This window comes from Chenopodium quinoa, unplaced genomic scaffold (assembly GCF_001683475.1).
Source record: "Chenopodium quinoa cultivar QQ74 unplaced genomic scaffold, ASM168347v1, whole genome shotgun sequence".
Classification (NCBI taxonomy): Eukaryota; Viridiplantae; Streptophyta; class Magnoliopsida; order Caryophyllales; family Amaranthaceae; genus Chenopodium; species Chenopodium quinoa.
Genome location: NW_018744464.1, coordinates 1,024,510 through 1,046,775, shown reverse-complemented (window position 1 = coordinate 1,046,775; position 22,266 = coordinate 1,024,510). Strand labels below are relative to the sequence as shown.

The following is a 22,266-nucleotide window of genomic DNA, read 5'->3' as shown; positions in this document are numbered from 1 at the left end:
GAGTCGGTACAGACTTGGATGCCATCTCTGAAGTACTCTCCCCACAAACGGCGCCAAATGTTTCGGGGTTTTCTGATGTCCTGCGGGAGAGTTACAATTCCGAGACTGGAACCGGACGCCTGTACCTGCAAAATAACGGAGACTCCTGAGAGCTCCGCCTCCAACGGTCAAGTTAGTACCTGATTAAGGAGTAATTAATACAGAAATTAAAGTAATGAGATCTCTCCAGGTGAGAGTGCTTAGTGTTGGTAATCTGCGTCGTTAGCGAGATTAGCCGGTTGTTAATAATTCTGTTCTTCTCTGCTTGATCTCTTGATTATTCGATTCCCTGATTAATGAGGATTAATCGAGTATTTATAGCCTTGAGAAGCGTGCAACTCTCTAGGTTTAAGGTAAACCTAGGGCTGACCGGGCCTCTAGACTGGACTGGGCCTTGATGGCCGGTTTTCCCATTTGGCATGGGCGGACACGTGGCGTGTCTTAAGTGGTCCGTAGAGGACGTATCTGTGACTGACACGTGGCAGGCTCCTGTTGGCCTTAGTGAAGGACACGTGGCGGAACCTGGTTGGTCCACTTGTCAGACGGTGATTGGTGGATAAAAATCCCCTAATCACCTGGTATTCAAATCAGATCCAAAAAGTTTTGGATATCGGGTATCCTATGTTCCAAATTTTTGGATATTCGATATTTGAACTTTGTAATAGTTTTAAGAAAATACAATTAGTACCCTAAATTTTGGATATTTGGATCGGGTATCCATTATTTGATATTTGGAATCTGAAATATTTCAGGTATTTTTTGGATATCGGATGTCTAAAACTTGATATCCAATTAAGTATATGATATCTAAAATTTTTGGATTAGATATTCGATTAAAAATCAGCATCTAATTGTATTCTAAATTATCGAATTAGATACAAATTAGATCTTCGGATATACAAATCTTCGAATAGTTTTGTACATTGCTACTCCATCTGTTTTTGTTTAAGTGCCCCAGTTTGACTTTAACATCATTCATATGCATTGCTTTGATTTTATTTGTGCTTTATACATAAGACAAAATATAATCAATGAATACTTGTTAAAATCGTTTTAAAGCATAGTTGTCAAATATTAATTTTTATTTCATAATTTATACTTATCGATAATTAAAAATATCATTAATCAAAATTATGTATTTACAAGTATACTGGTCAAAATGAAACACCTAAATAAAAACAAAAGAGTATTGTGCAAAAAAAAAAAAAAAAAACAAAAGAGTATTAATTTTTTTTTTTTTAAAAAAAAAAGAAAAAAAAGAGTATTATGTAAGAGTAAAACTCTCATAGGGAGTGGAAAACCCAACACACAACTGTCCTTATCTTCAATTCTTAATTTCAACTCTTTTTTTTGCCCTTTATATTTTCACTACTCCTTAATCTATTTTAACTGGTTAGCAGCAACTTTTCCACTTCCCAATTCCACCATTTCCGTCCCTTCCTCCTCTCCACTCTCAAAACAAGCAACCCCCTTACAAAATCCCAAAACAGAGTCATATCCCCTTCAAATCTTCAATACAGATTTCCAAACACAAAATGGCACAATCAATAGAATCACCTCCCTCATCATTCTCAACAATCTCTGCTTACTTCCGGGCCCTGAGTCAAACCCCGCAACGCCTCGCTCGCCGAGCCATCTCCGTCTCCACCCCTTTCGAGGAGCTCAGCCATGTCCGAGCCCGCTCCGGGACCGACATGCGACGATCCCTCCGTTGGTACGACCTCGTTGCCCTCGGCATCGGCGGTATGGTCGGCGCTGGCATCTTCGTCACCGCCGGTAAAGCCTCTCATTCTTACGCTGGCCCTGCCGTCATCCTTTCCTACGCCATTGCCGGCCTTTGCGCTCTTCTCTCCGCCTTCTGCTACACCGAGTTCGCTGTTGATATCCCCCTTGCCGGCGGCGCCTTCTCCTATCTCCGCGTCACCTTCGGTAACCTTAACCTTTCTCCTCTAAGCCTCTGCTTTTGTTCGTTTTATTGGATATAAAAAGTGATGGGATTTTAATTTATGTAATGATGAAACAGGGGAATTTGCTGCATTTTTAACTGGAGCAAATTTGGTGTTGGATTATGTACTATCCAATGCCGCCGTTGCTAGAAGTTTCACCGCCTACTTCGGCACTGCAATCGGTATCTCCACCTCTAAATGGAGGTTTACTCTCTCTCTTCTTCCCAAAGGCTTCAATGAAATTGACGTCATTGCCGTCCTCGTCGCTCTCATCATCACCATTATCATTTGTTATAGGTACATTATACTTCGACCATGCATTACTTTCACCACTAATATAAAAAAAAAAAATATAACAAATTAAAAATATTTTAAAATATCTACCGATACAAATATATTATATATATTGAGACAAATTTAAGGAATGTTTTGTTTTAACAGTACAAGGGAGAGCTCAGTAGTAAACATGCTCCTAACAGCACTACATTTGATATTCATTGGATTCATAATTGTGATGGGATACACAAAAGGAGATGTAAAGAATTTCACGAAACCGGAGAACCCGAATAACCCGGGTGGGTTTTTTCCATACGGGTTGACCGGAGTATTTAATGGAGCAGCATTGGTTTACTTGAGTTACATTGGATACGACGCCGTTTCGACAATGGCTGAGGAAGTTCATAACCCGGTTAAAGATATTCCAATTGGAGTTTCGGGTTCCGTTATTATCGTCACTGTTCTATACTGCTTGATGTCTATTTCCATGTCCATGCTTCTTCCATACGACGCCGTACGTCTCCCAATCAAAATTCAGTTTTTAAGTACTAATATTTCCACTTTTTATTTAATTATTATTTCATGGGAGTATGGTCCTATTTTGCTACTATGATTTAACTCCAACCTTAAAGTAGAATTCTTCAATTTCTTAAAAAAAAAAGGTTCATCGTTTTTTTTTTTTTCTATTTTTAAACATAATAAATAAGGTACTCAGTGTTTTTTAATCTAACATTTAAAAAAATTTAATTATAATATTTTATTTATAAGTAAAAAATTCATCTATATAGAGAATCATATATGACAATAAAAAATTCATCTATATAGAGAATCATATATGACAATAATAGTATATGCGAGATTTTGACCAAGATCATTGTTGTACCATATAATCATATCCAATTGGTTCAAAAAAAAGAAAATAATCAAGTCCAATACTTAGTTCAACTAATTTAATTGACATATCGTTAAAAATCTTGATGTTGAAGTTGAAGGTTATGGAAGCTATTGAGTAATTATAATCTTAAACTGTCATAAATATGAATTTAATATTCCGACGCATTTGAATATACTTTATAAGGTCATAGGTACCACACTAAACGAATCACTTGTATAGTAATAGTCTAATAGATGCTCCAATGAAAAATGATGCAGCATGAAAAATAAGGAGTCCAATGTCATTGGATATTGACGATTCTAGATCAGTAAAGATTTAAATAATATTTAAAAAAAATTTCGAGGAAAAAAATTTATATTATAATTAATATGCTTTTACTCTTATTTATTACAAGTATTATTTTTATTTTATTCAACTTCTTTCTCTGTCTCTTTGGTGTTTAATATATACGGAGTATTTTAAATCAAGTTAGGTTTTTATTTATTTATTTTTTTATTTTGTGTAATTTTTAAATCTTTTTGGTAGCTCAACTGTAAAAGGTTTGACATTTGCGTGTACACTATGAATTCTAAATACTGATACTCGTAGTCTGTATATAGTTTATTTAAAACCATAAAAAAAAAAAAAAGCACATTCATACAAAAAGTTTGATTGTGAGATTTTATTCAAAAAAAAAAAAAAAAAATTTGATAGTGAGATTTTATTGAAATATATTTTGACTATGTGGATTAGAAAAAACAAAGCAAAAAACCTCTTACTGAGTTGGAAAGGTCAAACCATTCTGACAAATATGCATGTGATTATGAAACTATGATTGTTGCCATTAGTTTTATTTTACTATTTTTGCAAACTTATCTAAAGTATTTCTATGAACCAAATTTACATTCAAAAAAATCATATTTCAGTTTTATAATAATAATTGACATGTAAAACCTTTTTTTTCACTATTTACCTATTCACTTTGACTTATAGTTTTTTAAATACTAAATATAAATAAAAACATAATTTGTCATGAAATATATTTTAAAATAGGTATTAACATAAAGTTTTATAGCATAATTTTTTTTGTAATTTTATTAATGTTTATTTATATATAGATAAGGTGAAACTAATGCATCATCATGTATGCTAAATTTAATTGTGTGGGACAGAGGAAATATTACTCATTCAATTCCATTAAATTAAGGTTTGTCCTACAAAAATCCATGTGTTTTAAGTTTTAACCTTTTAACTGCGGTATGTCGGTATTGGATGGTTAGGATCTCTTGCACTATCCCATCATTTTTAAGTGTTTAGCTCTCAAATGTTTAACAAAAAAAACCATGTGGATTAATGTCTAATCAGTGTATTCCAAGTATATTTGTTTGGATAATGTATTTTGATAATTATATGAAATTGGACTGATACAAAAATATTTTGGTGGTAAAAATTGGTGATGGGTGTATACAGATAGACCCAGAAGCAGCATTTACAGAGGCATTCAAGGGAGAAAAAGGATTGGAATGGGTGTCAAAAGTGATAGGAAGTGGGGTAAGTTTTGCGATATTGACATCATTAATGGTGTCGATGCTGGGACAAGCTCGTTACATGTGTGTGATCGGACGGTCTAATGTTGTTCCATCTTGGTTTGCTAGGGTCCACCCTAACACATCTACACCCGTCAACGCTTCCGCTTTTCTCGGTAACGTTGCTTTCTCCTCCTTTTCTCGCCGTACCTACTCATTTTTACTACGTATTATTATTATCTATTCCTTCTATTTATAATTAAGGGTTTTTCTAAGGGTTGTTAAATGTCGCTCCTATTTTATTAGACACCGGCCGCATTTTTTTTATATGAATTTCTGTATTTATCCCTCGTAAATAAATACTCACGATACTCATTTCTGAAATCACAACTCACTTCACTCTCATTTTACCTCTTTTAAAAAAAATAAAATCAAATTATGTAAAATAAGTGGAGTTCCGCCTGAAAATTCCGGAAGTATCAAAGAAGATCCGAAATTTTCAAGCAGATCTACCCATTCGCCTTAAATTTCCGGATGTTCGGTGGTGGATCCGCCTGAAAACTCCGGATCCTCTTTGGTACTTCCGGAATTTCAGGCGAAACTCTATTTTTTTTTTTTTTTCCAGATTTTACTTATTTTTTTAAATTTTATTTTAGAGAGATTAAATGAGCAAATAATATCAACAAATAATAACAACATAAGCAAATAATTATAACATTGATCACAACAACAATAATAATACTAATACTAATTACTCAATTTATCACAAAATTAATAATAATCACAATAAAAATTATAATAATAATACAAAGATTACATTAATAAATTTGATTAATTAATCAATTCAAAAAAAAAAAGGATCCGCCTTAAATTTCCGGATCTACCTTGGTGGATCCGGAAATTTTAAGTGGATCCACCGTAATATTTTAGGCGGATGTTTTTATTTCAAAAAAAAAAAAAAAGTATGAGGACATACAAAATACTCCGACGAAACGATCGTTGTCGTCGTCCATCGTCCTAAACTATCGCTAAAGCTTAATAAATTTTCTTAAAATAAATATTCGGATTTTTGGTGTTGGATCGAATGGGTCGGGAATTTTTTTTACCACGTGGTAGTAAGTGGAGGGGTCGAGAATGATATTATACCATTATATATTACAACTTACACAAAGGGTAATATCGTCCTTCCATGTAAAATAGGGAGCGATGTCTTGTAAAATAGGAGCGTTGTTTAGCAGTTCACTTTTTCTATATAGTAACTCTTTTAATTTCGTTTTTCTACGTTGTGCCTCAACATATATTACTTTTCATACTGTAACCTCGATATACATTTTGTTTCCATACGTTAACCCTGCCATTTTTCCGCCGTTAAAAAATTCCGTTAGTGGGGCTCACTTTTCATTTATTAATTTTTTTTAATCGATTTGTGCGCTGGAAAATATTATATTGAAGGTTTTGGGAGCTATTTTGGTCCTTAAAAGTCCAAATTGAACTCAGATTTCAAAAAAAAAAAAACGTAAATGTCTTGTTTTGTGTATTAAAATGTGAGCACGTAAATCGAGACATTTTTTAATAAGCAAAACGAGGCATTTAAGTTATTTTTTGTCAAATCTGAGCTCATTTTGGGCCTATAGCCCCCAAAACCTTTAACGGAAGGTTTTCCAACGCGCAAATAGATAAAAAATATTAATAAATGGAAAGTGGGCCCCACTAACGGAATTTTTTAATGGTGGGATAACGGCAAGGTTACCGTATGGAAACAAAATGTATATTGAGGTTACAGTTTGGAAAGTGATATATATTGGGACACAACGTAGAAAAGTGAAATTAAGGTTACTATATAAAAAAACTCTATAATTAATAATGACCGGGCTTATTCGGTTAGAGGGTTATTCAGTCCATTAAAAATTACTCACTTGATCTAAGGGTTATCTGGTAAGTGTTGAGTGTGTCTCAGCTTGCTGCTGGCAAAAAAAGCAATGAAGAAATAATAATATCAATACACTGTTTTTATCATTATTTCTTTTTTCTCTTTTTGGTTACTTTCTATATTTGATTTTTTGTTTTTTACGTGGTTTTTGTTTGTTTTTTCTCTTAAGTTAGGCCGTTGTGTTTTCGGTTATTATAGGGTTGTGTAAAGCATTTTGCTTTCTTTATGAATCGTGTAAGTTTTAGGTTTGATAAGTTATGATAAGATGAATATAACACATCTTTCTAGTGACTCTAAATGCAATTTAATTATCAATATTAACAAACTTAATTGGTCGAGATTTAATTATGGGTTTTTGTTTGTTTTTTCTCTCAACTAGATCGTTGTGTTTATGGTTATTGTAATTGGGTTGTGTAGATCAATTTGTTTTCTGTGTAAATCACTTATTATTATGGTTGTTATCTTCATCCAAAAAAAAAAAAAAAAAAAAAAAAATTAATTCAACACGTTCAGCTAAGGTAAGCAGAATGCACCACCGGTTTGAGTTTTTATAAATAAGAATCAAATTCACGTTGTTATAGTGATTTAAAATGCAATTAATTAGTTGAGTTTATAGAGTAAGAGTCTATACATTAGCTGAATGCCTCTTGTGAGAGTTGTGACTCTGTACAAGAATAAAAATATGGGATGTACTGGTTGGCCAAAACTGAAGAATAATGTGATTTTAGGATAAAAAAAAAAAGAAAAGTTTTTTAAAGAGCATGGTTGTAAGATGCTTTTTTAATAAGGACCTAGTACTAATTTAATGAGTTTACCCTACAAAATATTTTTTGAAGTAGATATTGTCGAGTAATTTGATTGGTTAATTATTGACACTACCTATAGTATATGACGCCTTTATACGTGCTTACGTAAATAATAGTAAATACGAAGTATAAATAATTGTAAATTTTTATCTTATCAAAAAAAATAAAATAAAATAATAGTAAACTTTAAAGTTGTTTTTTTTTTAAAAAAAATAAAAATGCTCTCCATATATTCTTGCCTCATTAGAAATTTTATGTAGTTTTTGTTTCAAAACGATATTTAATGTAGTTTTGAGACTATAATGACATTTTAGGACTATAATGATGTTTAAAATGACAATCAAATGGGAGTTGAATGTTAGAATTCATGGATGTGCTTATTCATGTAATAATGTACCTTCGATGGCCTGTAAATTTCGAGAAAAACACGAAGAAACTATCGTAAATAAACTCTCTTTTTAAAACTCTAAAAAACCAAATAAGCGACGTCAGCATATTCAATAGAACAAGTTGGTTCATCTAAAATTTCACAGAAGTGATCTTAAACGATTATTTAGAAGATTGCTGATGATATAGTTGTTGTCTTGTATAATATACATAGGTACAACTTCAACTTTCATGGGTAGCTGAAGTGTGTCATGTTGATGTGGGAAATGTTGTCATAACATATTTATTATTGTTTTGATAACCTGAAAATTTATATATAGACAACCTTACGTGTTGTTTTTGGACTATATGGGAAGATATGGATGAATGATCATTAGTAACGGATTACAAAAGCCGCAAATGAAACAACATGTGGGTCATAGTTTTATGATTTTTATTGTTTTAATGTAATGTAATGGTCGGCCATTTTCATTTGCAATAAAAATCCATTCATGTATAATGTGGGAATTGTAAAAGAAATCTTCTTGGATCTTTTTACTTTGGGGGGGGTGGGGTGGTGGAGGATAAGTTTGTTGTTAGGTCTTGAAGGTGTTAGTTGCCTAATACGAGTACATATTAAGTAAGATGATTTCGATATAACCACCTTATTTTTAGTATGGTATATTGTGTTTAGTGTCTGATATCTTTATTTAAATGTTGGACCAAAAGTGAGTATTTGATGTAAGATGAAGAGTACGGGGAAGATAATATCTCATGTCTTTTTTATAATTTTATTGCTTATTTTGGGGTTAGAATTTGGGTTGGTCGGTGACACATCACACATGAAGTGCTATTGGACAGAACATCTGATTTTAGAGAGGAAGTGCTCTCTTGGTGTAAAGCTTTAGGGTTCAATATCAGCAATAAAGTTGCTTTTAAATCTCTTAGGTTATCATAAGCATGGCTGTATGAGATCCCAAGGGACTTCAGGCTTTAAAGACATGGGAAAAACGTTTATGTTTTTTCTGTGGCTCAAAGAGCCATGAAAATTGATTATTTTAAACATAAAATTTTGAAGTATTGTTTATTATTTGTTACATTTGAATTCTATATATATATATTTGATGGAGAATTCTATATTCAAAGCGTCAAACCTAACAAAAAAAATTTAGTAGTGGAAAACTGATAAAATTGTAAAATGTAAGTATAATTAGTGAACTTTTAGGCTAATTTTAAGTGCTTTAAGTTTGAAATCAAGTGTTTCTCATAAATTTTCTTTTGGGCATGGATGCCTTTAGTCTTTGGCTTGTTATCTACTTTCAATCGGTAACGAATTTATTTTATAACACGTGGCACACAATCAATATTAGCAGTGCTTTTTAATACTGTAATTTTTTTTGAATTTCTGAAATTTTTTTCCTCCAAAATGCTATTTTTTTAAATGAATTTGCATAAAAAAAATTAAAACTACTTTAAAATAAAAAAATATTTATGTATCAAACAAGAAATTTAAGGCTATACATTCAATAAGTTTTTTTTTTTTTTTAAAAAGGTTACATACTAGTAAGTCAATCATACCATTTTTTTTTATGCGATCTTACCATTATGAGTCATTGCATTTACACAAGTCCTAAACTAGTGAACTATAAAGGAAAGATTAAAATCACATTAAAAGGAATTTTAAATGAAATCTAATTATGCATATATGCTTACTACGAAGTACTATACATTATTACTAGAGTATCAGTTAAGTTAGTAATTAATTTACTGTTAATTTATTTTACGCTTAAGTGATTTTAGACTAGTTCATGTATCATTACTTCATTAGAACAATTGTAGAAGAAAAGAAAGTGTTGAAAGTGTTAAAATTGATAATGTTGAAATTGAATAAGTTACTAGATCAATGAGAATCATACAAAAAGAAAGTACTGAAATTAAAACTGTCGTTTTGGAAGTAAATTTTAGGATAGTCATAAATATATATATGTATATTTTTTTGGAAAATTTAACATAAACAGACAACCCTTTGGGCGGTTCTCCCATATTAGACTAATCTTTAAATCTGCCCATATTAAACACAAGTTTAACATTTTTCTCCCAAAATGGACTGAGTTTACAGACAACCGGTTATTGAAGTCAACATTACCCATGTTAACCTTTGGGAAGTTAGTTTCCCTCCCAAACAAATTGAAGCATCATTACTCTGTTCAACCAACTATGTCGAATCAGCCATTAATGCTAAAAAAAAGCGCGCTTCTCCTCCCCTATTACCCAAATTAAACTATCTCCCTCTTTCACTTTCATTCCGTACTTTGATTTTTTCTGCGAATTGCTGGTCCCCAATTTTTTTTTCCTAAATTGGTTCTGCAATTGTACTGGGTTGGTGCAAGCATTTAAGTGAAGTTAAAGCTACTGGGAAAGCCATTGGGGTTCTCGATTGATCGACGCGTAAGTGGTATGTTCTTTGTAGAACCCTAAAGCTATTTTTTTTGTTGTTAATTGCAAAATTGTGTGCGAAATTGTCAATTTTTATGGATTTTGTGGACTGAAATTGCGCAATGTAAATTGCGTTTTGTACTTAGGTTTAGTTGTTAATTGGATTGTTATTGTTAATTTTGTGTCTAAAATTTGGTATTTTTAATGTTGGTAAATGCTAGATGGATAATCCTTTTGCTGCTGTAACTCTTAAGTACTGGTATGGGGGGACTTTTAAAACTTTGCGTAATGGTACATTAGTGTATGAGGGTGGAAAAGGTAGGACTTTTAGTATTAATCCTGATGAGTTATGTTGGTGGTGGTTAGAGGACTTTGCAAAATAGTGTGGATGTTTTGTTGTATTTGGAACCAGGGTGGCCATTAGGAAGTGGGTTAAGGAAGGTTTATTCTAACAATGAAGTGAATGGGATGAGGGAGATTCTTTTGAAGTTTAGGTGTTTGGATATATATGTACAAAAAGGGGTTGAATTACCTAAGTTAGATCCCATTAAACCCCAAGTACAAACAACACGCTGCTAACCTTTGACCCATGACGTTGCAAGGCATAAACTACCAATTAAAGAGGGTCCACAATTACCTTTAATGATAAAAGATGCTCCCACCCAGAAAGATGCTCCCACATCAACAGTAGTGTGTCCATCCACAAATACAGATACAACCACCCAACCTACTTCTATATTCCCGAAAAACAAAGGCAAATCAAAACTAAACACTCTTCCTTTAGCTACCTTCTACCAGCCTGCCCTTGTTCTTATTGATAACCCCCCCTTTTCCAAATTTGACCTCAAACAGTACACTCCTTCTTAATGATGAAGATGCATGGGTTGACAATAGGCCAGAAAGTCCTTTGGATTGGGGGAGATATTTTGGGGTTTAATGAGGATGTAAGTGGAGATGAACAAGATCCACTTTATGATCCAGCTGTTGATAGAGGGAAAAGTATTGTTACTGGAAAAAAAGGTGAAGGGAATGAATCTGAAGGTAGTTATGATGTGGATGATGAGGATGAGTAACAGAATGAGGTGTTAATTGGTGGAAGTGATGGTTATGACTCTGAGGTTGATGAGGAGGCTTTGACAGCAAGGGATAGAGTGAGAACTTGTACTGCCAAGTTGCTACAGATAGCAAATCAGCTACAGAGGGAGGTTGCTGAAGGTAAGCCAGGTTATAAGGCTGATAGGAGGGGGGGGGGGTTGGAAAGAACTTGAAGTTGTTGCAGAGGGATATCCTAGTGAGTATGATGAGAGTGAGGATGATTTAATAACCCCACCAAACAGTGGAGATGAGGAAGAAACTAGAGAGCAAAGGAGGAAGAGGGCAGGGAACTTAGTGAATGCAGACACCGATTTCAGTGTTTTCACTTGGAAGGTGGGGCAGAGGTTTTCATCTAGGGATGCTTTCAAGGATGCAGTATCTAAGTATGCCATTTTACAAGGAAGGGATCTCACTTATGAGATAACTAACATTAAGGTAAATCAGAGGGTTAGGTGTGAAGTGTGTGGAGGGTTGTGCTTTCTATTTGTATGGTGCTTGGGAGAGTAAGAGGGCAACTTTTGTTGTGAAGACTGTGCAGTTGGAGCACACTTGTCACAGGAACATGAAAAGGAACAGACAATTGAAGACAAAGAGGGTAGCTAAACAATTTTTAGAGGCTTTTAAGAATACACCCCATTGGCCAGCAAAAGAGATAGTTGAAACTATTAGAAGGGCCTTTAAGGTAGTTGTTCAGAGAGGATTTGCATTCAAGGTGAAGTATGCAGCTCATAAAATGCTTCATGGCTCAATGCATGATCATTATGCAAAGGTGGGAGGCTACATAACATCTTTGAAGGCTAGCAGTCCTAGTAGCTGTGTTGAGTTGGTGACAGTAACAATACTGAACAAACAGCCTGCACCACCTATTTTTCAAAGGTTGTTCACTTGTTTTGAAGGTCTGAAAAGGGATGGCTGCAAGATGGTGATTTGTGTGGATGGGTGTTTCCTGAAAACCTTTTTAGGTGGGCAATTACTCTCAGCTGTTGGAAGGGATGAGAATGAGCAGATGTACCCTATATCTTGGGCAATAGCAGAAGGGGAGAACAACTTATCATGGGAATGATTTTTTGAGCAGCTGAAGAACAATCTTGGCCTAGGGGATGGTGAGGGTGTGTGCATCATATCTGATAAACATATGGTGAGTATTTCTAAGCTTCTTTGATTGTATATACTTTCTTTGTGTATGATGTGATAGTCATTGATGTTAATTTCATTGTTACTGTTTGATGTGAACTAGGCCATTTTGAATGGTGTGATAAATGTTCTCCCTAAGGCAGAACACAGGCATTGTGCTAGGCATATATATGCTTTGTGGCATAAGACCTATAAAGGGGATGAACGAAAGCTGATGTTCTGGAAAATAGCTAAGTCATATAACATGGCAGATTACAAAGAAAATCTTAAGGCTTTGAAGAAACTAGACCCTGATGCAACAAATGCATTCACAGCATACAATCCAAGACTTTTCTGTAGAGCTTTTCTGGACACTACTGTCAAATAAGATGCTATCACCAGCAACATGGCAGAAACTTTTAATGGCTACATCATCAATGCAAGAATAAAACATCTGATTTATATGCTTGAAGAGATAAGGGTAAGCCTGATGCAGAGGCTTGTGTTGAAAAGGAGGGAAATGCAGAAATGCATCTCTTTTTTGTGTCCAAACATTCAGAAAAGGTAAGAAAAAGAGAAGAACAATGCTGCTTATTGTGATGTTATGCCTTCATCAGAGACCTTGTTTAATGTCAGCTATCAGTTGGATTCCTTAGTGGTTAATTTAGAGGCTAGAACTTGTACTTGTAGAAAGTGGGACATGGTTGGAATACCATGCTGTCATGCAGTGGCATGCATTTTTTTCTTACATAAGGAAGCTGAGGCTTATGTGGAAAGATGTTACTGGAAAGAGGTGTATTTACAAGCACATGCAGGTATGAACCTTGTATGTTGTTACACATAGTGTTCATTAATTGAAAACTATATTTGATGTATGCGTTTTATACCATGTTTTATCCCGGTTTTATAGCGTAATTTGCATGGTTTTTGGGCTCTACGCAGCCATTTCTTGCTAACAATCTCTTCTCTAGTGTGTTCGATCTATTTTATTGAGTTTTACAGGAATACGGAGGTTTCTTGGATGAATCGGATTTGTTTTGGATGGTTATAGAAGAGGTTGTTGAGTGAAAGATGAAGATTTCCCCAATGCCCTACCGAATACCCCATGCCCTGGCTTCTAGGGCAAAGGAAGGAAGAGCTAACTACAAAGAATCATCATAGATCCCACATGCCCTGGCTGACCGGGCAGTGAGGAGTGTTATTTTCAGAGCTTCATTCAAGAAGTTGTTACGCGCGCCTAACCGGGCACCACATGCCCTGGCTGCCCGGGAAGATAAAGAAGAACACAGGAAGAAGGAAATTACTTTGTCCGCCCGATTGGGCAGGCTCCGCCTGGGCAGACCGGGCAGTGTTGCGCGATGACCGTCTTTAATTAATTGCGGGATTCTATCTTTTAAGGGGTATAAATACCCCTGGTAATCACATTTAAAGATGGCTTATTTTATTTTCCCTAGTATTAGAACTACTTGAAAGCCCTAGTTTTCTCTTCCTATAGCAATTAATTTCTACTCTTAGTTTGGATCATTGTTCATCAACAATTCAAGTTCTTTCAATTGAAGCAATTGGTATTTATCTATTCTCTTTGCTTTTACTTTTCATTGCTCATTAATTATGTTTTCTTTATTGAATCTTGTTTTTGATTTCGTTAATATGTGTGAGTAGATCCTTAATCCGGGATCTTGCAAGGCCCGAATATGATTGATACATGAATTGAATCTTTAAATTCTCCACTAATAATCCCAATTGACATGCTTAATTGATTGTGTTTATGCCAATGCTATATTAGGAATGAATAGTATTGTTATCATCCCTTTGTTCTTATTGCAACGGAAGTTGGGTATTAACGGGATTTGGGTTATCATACCTTTTCATTGCTCATTAATTAAGGGTTTGAAGTTCATCACGGAAGTAGATGATTGGATGATTAGGAAGTTAAGTATTGTGTTTAATGTTCCTTATTTGCTTGATTCCATGGAAATAGGCTTGATAGTTGATTTGGGAAGCCATTGATAACTCAGGAGAGACCTTTGGTATTGTTGAGGAATGCTTTTCCTCTTGTCAATTGATTTGTTGTTGGGGGTAGATTTATTCGTGCATGGATTATATTCGTGGTAATGCTTGATCTTGGATGCTTTAATTCTTTGATTATCATTTTCTCAAGATTAATTGTGCTATTTAATATATTAGTCATTAGTGTTAGTCATTATTGATTGGTTACTTGCTTGGTGATTGCTTGAGTCTGATTAATTAGGTGAACCTTAGTCTCTTGGGATTCGACCGTTACTTGCCCGAATACATAGTTAGGAGGAATACTTAGGTTTATTTTTGTTAGGTACGCGACACGCTTATCAAGTTTTGGCGCCGTTGCCGGGGACTAACGCTTTCTTTCTAATTATTTGTGATTCGTTTTTACTAAGCCTTTTTTGTTTCTTCGGCTATTGTCTCTTGTGTTTTTGATACTCTGCCTTTAGTTCCTTGTTGCATGCAAACACGACGTTTAGGATCAGACGATTTAACACCTTTTGATTCTTAAATCAAAGCAGCTGTAAGGAGGCGAAGAGGTATAAGAAGGAGGAATCAAAACAATAGAAACATGGATGAAGGCACGAAATCTCTTTTGGAGTAGGGTTTTCTTGATACAACAACCGGACTTCCCTCAAGCATTGTCAGACCACCTGTCACCGCTCAGAACTTTGAATTGAAACCACAACTCATTCAATTTATCTCCAATGATTCGTTTGCAGGCACATGTCATGATTTCCCAGTGAGTCACATTTATAGTTTCTTGGAGAAATGCGATACTATGAAGTTAAATGGTGTTACAGATGATGCTCTTAGACTTCGCCTTTTTCCTTTCTCATTACGGGATAGGGCGAAGAAATTGTTGAGAGATGAAGGTTTTGGCTTATTTGACACATGGGATAAACTGGTGAAGGCTTTTCTAGTCAAGTTCTTGGGATAGGAAAAGACTGCAAGGTTTAAAAATGAGTTATCTACTTTCAGGCAGTTAGATGATGAGTCCCTATATGACGCATGGAGGAGATTCAAGCGATTGTAGAGACAATGCCCTCACCATGGTATTTATGAATGGATGTTTATCCAAACCTTCTATAATGGTTTAACTCATGAGTTCCGAATCTATATAGATGCTGCATCTGGGGGTTCTCTCTAGACTAAGAACCCAACTGAGGTGAATGAGCTAATTGAGAAAATGGCGGCTAATGACAACTATCATCCAGAAGGCCAAAATAGTGTGAAGAAGGGAGGAAAATAGATGTTGATGCTCTAACTCTTTTGACTAGCTCTATGCAGGCATTGACAAGCAAGTTCGAAAGACTACAAGCTGGATCATCTTCTTGCTCACCTCAGACTTGTCAAATGTGTAATGTACAAGGTCACATTGCACCTGATTATCCATAGAATTTGAATGAGATGTCGATCGAGGAAGCCAATGCATTCTACACTTCAAATCCAAAAGGCTATATGACCCTCATTCAAACACATATAATGAATGTTGGAAACATCATTCAAATTTCTCCTACAAGAATACCAAGCCCAAAAAAATCCGCCTCCACCAACACCTTGAACCAACAATTATAATGCACCACCTGGTTTCCAAGTAAGGCCACCTCCAGTCCAACAACCTATGCAACCACCTCCTCAAAAATCTAACCTTGAGCTAATGATGGAAAACTTCATAACCATAACAAACAATTCCATCCAACAGTTACAAGCTCAGAACAAGCTCATGGAAAATCAAATAAGTCAACTTGCTCATCAAGTTGGCCAATCTTCAAGGAATCTAGGTACCTTTCCGGGTCAAACAGAGAAACCACAAAAGGGGCATATGAATGCCGTGACTTTGAGGAGTGGAAAGCAATTGGAGATTCCTCCCGTAAGGGAGCCATCAAAGGAGGTTGTTGAGGGAGTAGTCACAACTGAGAATGCGATTGATGGTAGTGTAATTGAGGAAGAGCCAAAGGCATCGACTCCACCACCACCTGCTCCATATGTGCCACAGGTTCCTTTTCCACAAAGGTTGGCTCAAGCTAACCTGGAGAAAAAGTAGGGGAAATTTCTTGATATTCTGAAAAAGCTCCTCATCAACATTCCATTCCTAGATGCTATATCCGAGATGCCATCTTATGCAAAATTTTTAAAGGATATGCTCTCTAAAAAGAAGAAGCTAGAGGAGCATGCTACGGTTGCATTGACTGCAGAGTGTAGTGTAATTTTGTAAAATACACTTCCTAAGAAATTAGGCTATCCGAGTAGCTACTCAATTCCGATGAAACTTGGAGACATAGAAATCAATAGAGCATTATGTGATCCTGGTGCAAGTGTGAGTCTTATGCCGCTCTCTATCTGCAAGAAACTTCAAATGGGTGAACTAAAGCCTACACGTATATCTCTATAACTTGCGGATCGATCAGTCAAGTTTCCTTTGGGTGTACTTGAAGATGTTCCTCTACGCGTGGGAAAATTCTTTATTCCATGTGATATTGTTGTGATGGAAATGGAGGAGGATGCACATGTTCTTATCATTCTTGGTAGACCATTCTTAGCTACTGCGGGAGCAATCATTGATATGAAGAATGGTAAAATCACTTTTGAAGTAGGAGATGAGAAAATGGAGTATTCATTCTTGAATGCTATGGGAACTCCTTCCATGGGAGACACTATTTGTCAAGTGGACGTCCTTGATGATTTACAACGTGAGCAACTTCCCTTGATTAAAACGGATGATGCACTTGAAACGGTGTTAATGGGCAGTGCGGATGATGAAGATTGGGAAACAAGGGAGTACACAAGGCTACTAGAGGAGGCAAAAGCCAATCCAACCACCGCTCCAGTCAAGGAAGTCCTTAGTGCATCGAGTGTTGGGGAGAGTACTACGCCTCCCGAGGTAGAGTTGAAACCCCTTCCCTCTACTCTTAAATATGCATACCTTGGTCCTAATAATACATATCTTGTTATTGTTAACGCTAAGCTTAATGACACAAAATTAGAGCAATTGCTCACTATTTTGAGAAAATATAAAAGTGTTATTGGGTATACCATTGATGATATTAAGGGTATTAATCCCTCTTTTTGTATGCATAAAATCATTCTTGAGGACGATCATGCCTCCTCTATAGAACCTCAAAGAAGGATTAATCCAAATATGTTGGAGGTAGTTAAAAAAGAAGTTCTTAAATTGCTTGCTGCAGGAATAATTTACCCTATCTCAGTTAGTAAGTGGGTTAGCCGTGTACAAGTAGTACCTAAAAAAGGAGGTATGACCGTTGTCAAGAATGACAAGGGTAAGCCAGTTGCCACTAGGACCGTAACAGGGTGGCGAATGTGTATTGATTATAGAAGGTTGAATAAGGCCACCCGGAAGGACCATTTCCCCCTTCCCTTTATTGATCAGATGCTTGAACTTTCTTTCAAATTCCTATTCGTCCTTGTGATCAGGAAATGACCACATTCACATGTCCCTATGGCACCTTCGCCTATCAAAGAATGCCATTTGGATTATGTAGTGCTCCAGTCACGTTCCAGCGTTGCCTGATGGCAATTTTCTCAAGTCTCATTGAAAATTCAATGGAAGTTTTTATAGATGACTTCTCTGTCTATGGAACATCTTCTGATGTATGTCTTGAAAATTTGAAAAAGGTGCTCCATAGATGTCAAGAAGTCAATTTAATTTTGAACTGGGAAAAATGCTATTTTATGGTACAACAGGGAGTTGTTCTAGGCCATGTGGTATCACATAAGGGTATTGAGATCGATAAAGCAAAGATAGAGGTCATTGAGCGACTACCCCCTCCTAACTCTATAAAAGGAGTTCGGAGCTTTCTTGGTCATGTAGGATTTTATAGACGATTCATTAAAGACTTTTCAAAAATTTCTTAACCTCTAACCGAGCTTTTGGCTAAAGATGCCCCATTTGTATTTACTGATGCTTGTCTTGAGGCTTTCAACAGGTTGAAGGAAGCTTTGATCTCTGCTCCTGTTATGCAACCCCTAGATTGGACCCTACCATTTGAAATTATGTGCGATGCTAGTGACTATGCGGTAGGAGCCATTTTGGGGCAACGAAAGGACATAAAACTTCATGCTATTAATTACTCTAGTAAAACTCTTAGCCCTGCTCAAATGAATTATGCCACAACTGAAAAAGAGATGCTAGCAGTAGTTTATGCAATAGACAAGTTTCATTCTTACCTAGTTGGTTCGAAAGTAATAATTCATACAGATCATGCGACATTTAAATATTTAATAAGAAAAAGTCATGCCAAGCCATGGTTGATTCATTGGATCCTTTAGTTGCAGGATTATGACATCGAAATAAAGGACACGAAGGAGATTGAAAATGTCGTTGCAAACCATCTCTCTTGCCTCCTCCTTGATAATGGGGACGGAGACGACCTCCTTTTTGATGATTCTTTCCCTGATGAACATTTATTAGCTCTTTCGAAAATTGAGTCACCTTGGTATGCTGATTTAGCTAATTTTCTGTCCAAAGGTACAATGCCTCACGGTTACTCGTCTCAACAAAAGAAGAAATTCCTTTATGAGGCCAAGAGACATTTTTGGGAGGATCCTTTCTTGTATAAGCTATGTGCGGATGCAGTGATCAGACGATGCATCCCTGATCACTGCATCCCGGAGAATGAGGTACATAATGTCATTTCCCATTGCCATGACTTACCGTGCGGTGGACATGCAGGTCCTTCGAAGACAACCGCGAAGATTTTGCAATGCGGTTTTTATTGGCCAACCTTGTTCAAAGATGTCTACTTATATGTCAAGGCCTGTGATCGTTGTCAATGGGCAGGTAATATTTTGAGGAAGCATGAGATGCCACTAAACAACATACTCAAGGTCGAGTTGTTTGACGTGTTGGGGATAGATTTCATGGGTCCGTTTCCTATTTCCCATGGAAATTGATATATTTTAGTAGCTATTGACTATGTTTTAAAGTGGGTTGAAGCTATCGCTACTCCAACCAATGATGCTCATGTGGTAAGTAAATTTTTCAAGAAAATTATTTTTCCCCGATTTAGTATCCCACATGTGTTGATTAGTGACAGGGGAACACACTTCTTGGAGCATCGGTTTGAAGAAATTGGTATTTATCTATTCTCTTTGCTTTTACTTTTCATTGCTCATTAATTATGTTTTCTTTGTTGAATCTTGTTTTTTATTTCGTTAATATGTGTGAGTAGATCCTTAATCCGGGATCTTGCAAGACCCGAATATGATTGATACATGAATTGAATCTTTAAATTCTCCAATAATAATCCCAATTGACATGATTAATTGATTGTGTTTATGCCAATGCTAGATTAGGAATAATTAGTATTGTTATCATCCCTTTGTTCTTATCGCAACGGAAGTTGGGTATTAACGAGATTTTGGTATTTCAATTAAGGGTTTGAAGTTCATCACGGAAGTAGATGATTGGATGATTAGTAAGTTAAGTATTGTGTTTAATGTCCCTTATTTGCTTGATTCCATGGAAATAGGCTTAATAGTTGATTTGGGAAACCATTGATAACTCGGGAAAGACCTTTGGTATTGTTGGGGAATGCTTTTCCTCTTGTCAATTGATTTTTTATTGGGGGTAGAGTTATTCGTGCATTGATTATATTCGTGGTAATGCTTGATCTTGGATGCTTTAATTCATTGATTATCATTTTCTCTAGATTAATTGTGCTATTTAATATATTAGTCATTAGTGTTAGTCAATATTGACTGGTTACTTGCTTGGTGATTGCTTAAGTCTAATTAATTAGGTGAAACTTAGTCTCTTGGGATTCGACCGTACTTTCCCGACTACATAGTTAGGAGGAATAGTTAGGTTTATTTTTGTTAGGTACGCGACACGCCTATCAATATTCTTCTAACTTGTTGTATCTTGTAGGGTCAATTCCACCTTGTGAAGGGGAGAGACACCGGACAAGAGTTCAGTGGGCTTTGGATCCTCCCCCAATTAAAATAGGGACTGGCAGACCTAGAAAAAACAGGATCAAAGATCCCTTTGAAAATCCTTCAAAGCCTGGTCACCTCACTAAGACTAGGATGGAGATGACATGCAGTAATTGCCAATCGAAGGGCCACAATAAAAGGAAGTGTGGTAATCCAACCTCCTCTGCCAGTGAGCCTACCACCAAGAAGCAAGCAACTGCAGCTCAACCTCAACCACAACACCTACCTACTAATGCAGAGGCTTAATCACATTATCAGGCTACAACACAGCCCATCCAACTTGGGAGGGGTGGTAGAATGATCAAAGGAGGCAGGGGTTTAAGAGGGGGGGGGGGAGGACTGGCTTAGCTTTCGGTGGACAAAGCAACACTACATCTGCAATAGGACAGGGAAGGGGTGGAAGGGAATCAACAGGTGGCAGGGGATCAAGAGGTGGCAAGGGCTCAAGGGGTGGCAGGACCAGGGTTCCTGTTGGTGTGGGAGTGCTGTTTGCAGCTGATGGTTCTGCAATAAATTAGGGTCCATCACAATATGATGTAAACCAGGGTCCTTCACAAGTCAGCAAAAATGTGCATCCCACTAAGACAACCCACATCTGATGTATGACAATACCAGCTGAACTCATGAAGCCTTCTTTTGGCAACAATGTGTCGGTGTAATTCAGGGTTGCTTTTAATTAGTGAACAATTTTTCTATTTTGTTGAACAATTTATTTATTTATTTTATTTTATTTTTTATTTTTTTAACACAAAAAAATAGCTAACAATTAAGCAAAAGAAAGGGAAGCCTTTTTTATTCAATCATTAGTCTTAATAGCTACACATTCAACTAGAACACAACCAACAAACAACCAACAACAGTCTACTACTAGAAGGACATAATCACTATCCCAAACAAAACCCATGAGAAAACCAAAGCCAAAGAAAAATTTCTCTCATTCCTTGAACTCTTCATCAACTTAATTCGCATTTGATTGACTTTACCCTTAAGTTCTTGAACATCTTCTTCCAAGTTCTCCTTTTTCAGCTGCACCCTCTTCACCTTATCTTCGAGCATCTGCTTGTGCATCTCTAACTCAACAATGGTGGTTTCTTTTTCAAACAATTGAAACCATAAATCATCAACCTCATCTCTCACACCTATCCACTTAAAAAAAACCACAATTTGTATCCTGTACATCAAACCACAATTAGTTATATAAACCCTAATTACATTGGATAATTGAGATAATTAATGAACCAATTCAATTCTTATAGGCCATAATGGGCAGCCATGGAGCTTCAACCCCACATTTGGATCATTTTTCACCGATCGCACAACCGCATCTCTTCCCCAATTACATTTAATCCTCCCAAATGACCCCCCCCTTGATGAAGAAGACCCTGACGTAGCAATTTGATGCTTTGTCCTCTCTATTATTGCTGACAAATTAAAAAGATAGGATTTTAAAGACTCAAGCAATTTTGTTGAAGAAAGAGAAAAGCCATTACTTTTTAAAACAAAACAATTAAAAAAAAAATAAAAGAAATAAACCCTAACGGTAAGTGCCACGTCATCCCCAAACCGGGTACAACAGGCCAGGTTACCTTACCTGTTTGGTCCATTATCGGAGAAAAATGTTAAACTTGTGTTGAATATGGGCAGATTTAAAGGTTAGTCCAATATGAGAGAACCGCCCAAAGGTTTGTCTGTTTATGTTAAATTTTCCTATTTTTTTCACGCAAGAAGGAAAGCATTACATTAGGAGAATAAATCCCCTTTTAAAATACTTCAGTTTGTCTGACAAAGCCAATATGAATTTGCAGAAAGCATTAAAAAAGACTGAAATAAAAACATAGGTTGAAGCTAAGGAGATAGATTAACTCTTTGACGCATAGCTGCT

The 22,266-nt window shown here is 35.9% G+C and overlaps 1 protein-coding gene across 1 annotated transcript; it reads left to right on the top strand.

The window, feature by feature from the left end:
* Window positions 1-1,014: 1,014 nt before the first annotated feature.
* LOC110697492 (cationic amino acid transporter 6, chloroplastic-like) lies at window positions 1,015-22,208 on the top strand. Its single transcript, XM_021874860.1, has 5 exons — window positions 1,015-1,968; window positions 2,063-2,282; window positions 2,427-2,775; window positions 4,606-4,837; window positions 20,320-22,208. Exons 1-5 carry the CDS (start codon window positions 1,575-1,577, stop codon window positions 20,628-20,630), a joined length of 1,506 nt encoding a protein of 501 aa, XP_021730552.1. The 5' UTR covers window positions 1,015-1,574; the 3' UTR covers window positions 20,631-22,208.
* The last annotated feature ends 58 nt before the right edge of the window (window positions 22,209-22,266 follow it).

Coding starts and splice junctions, on each gene's coding strand:
- LOC110697492 (XM_021874860.1), top strand. CDS start 1,575: ATGGCACAATCAATAGAATCACCTCCCTCATCATTCTCAACAATCTCT. Junction 1,969..2,062: donor CTATCTCCGCGTCACCTTCG/GTAACCTTAACC, acceptor ATGATGAAACAG/GGGAATTTGCTGCATTTTTA. Junction 2,283..2,426: donor ACCATTATCATTTGTTATAG/GTACATTATACT, acceptor TTGTTTTAACAG/TACAAGGGAGAGCTCAGTAG.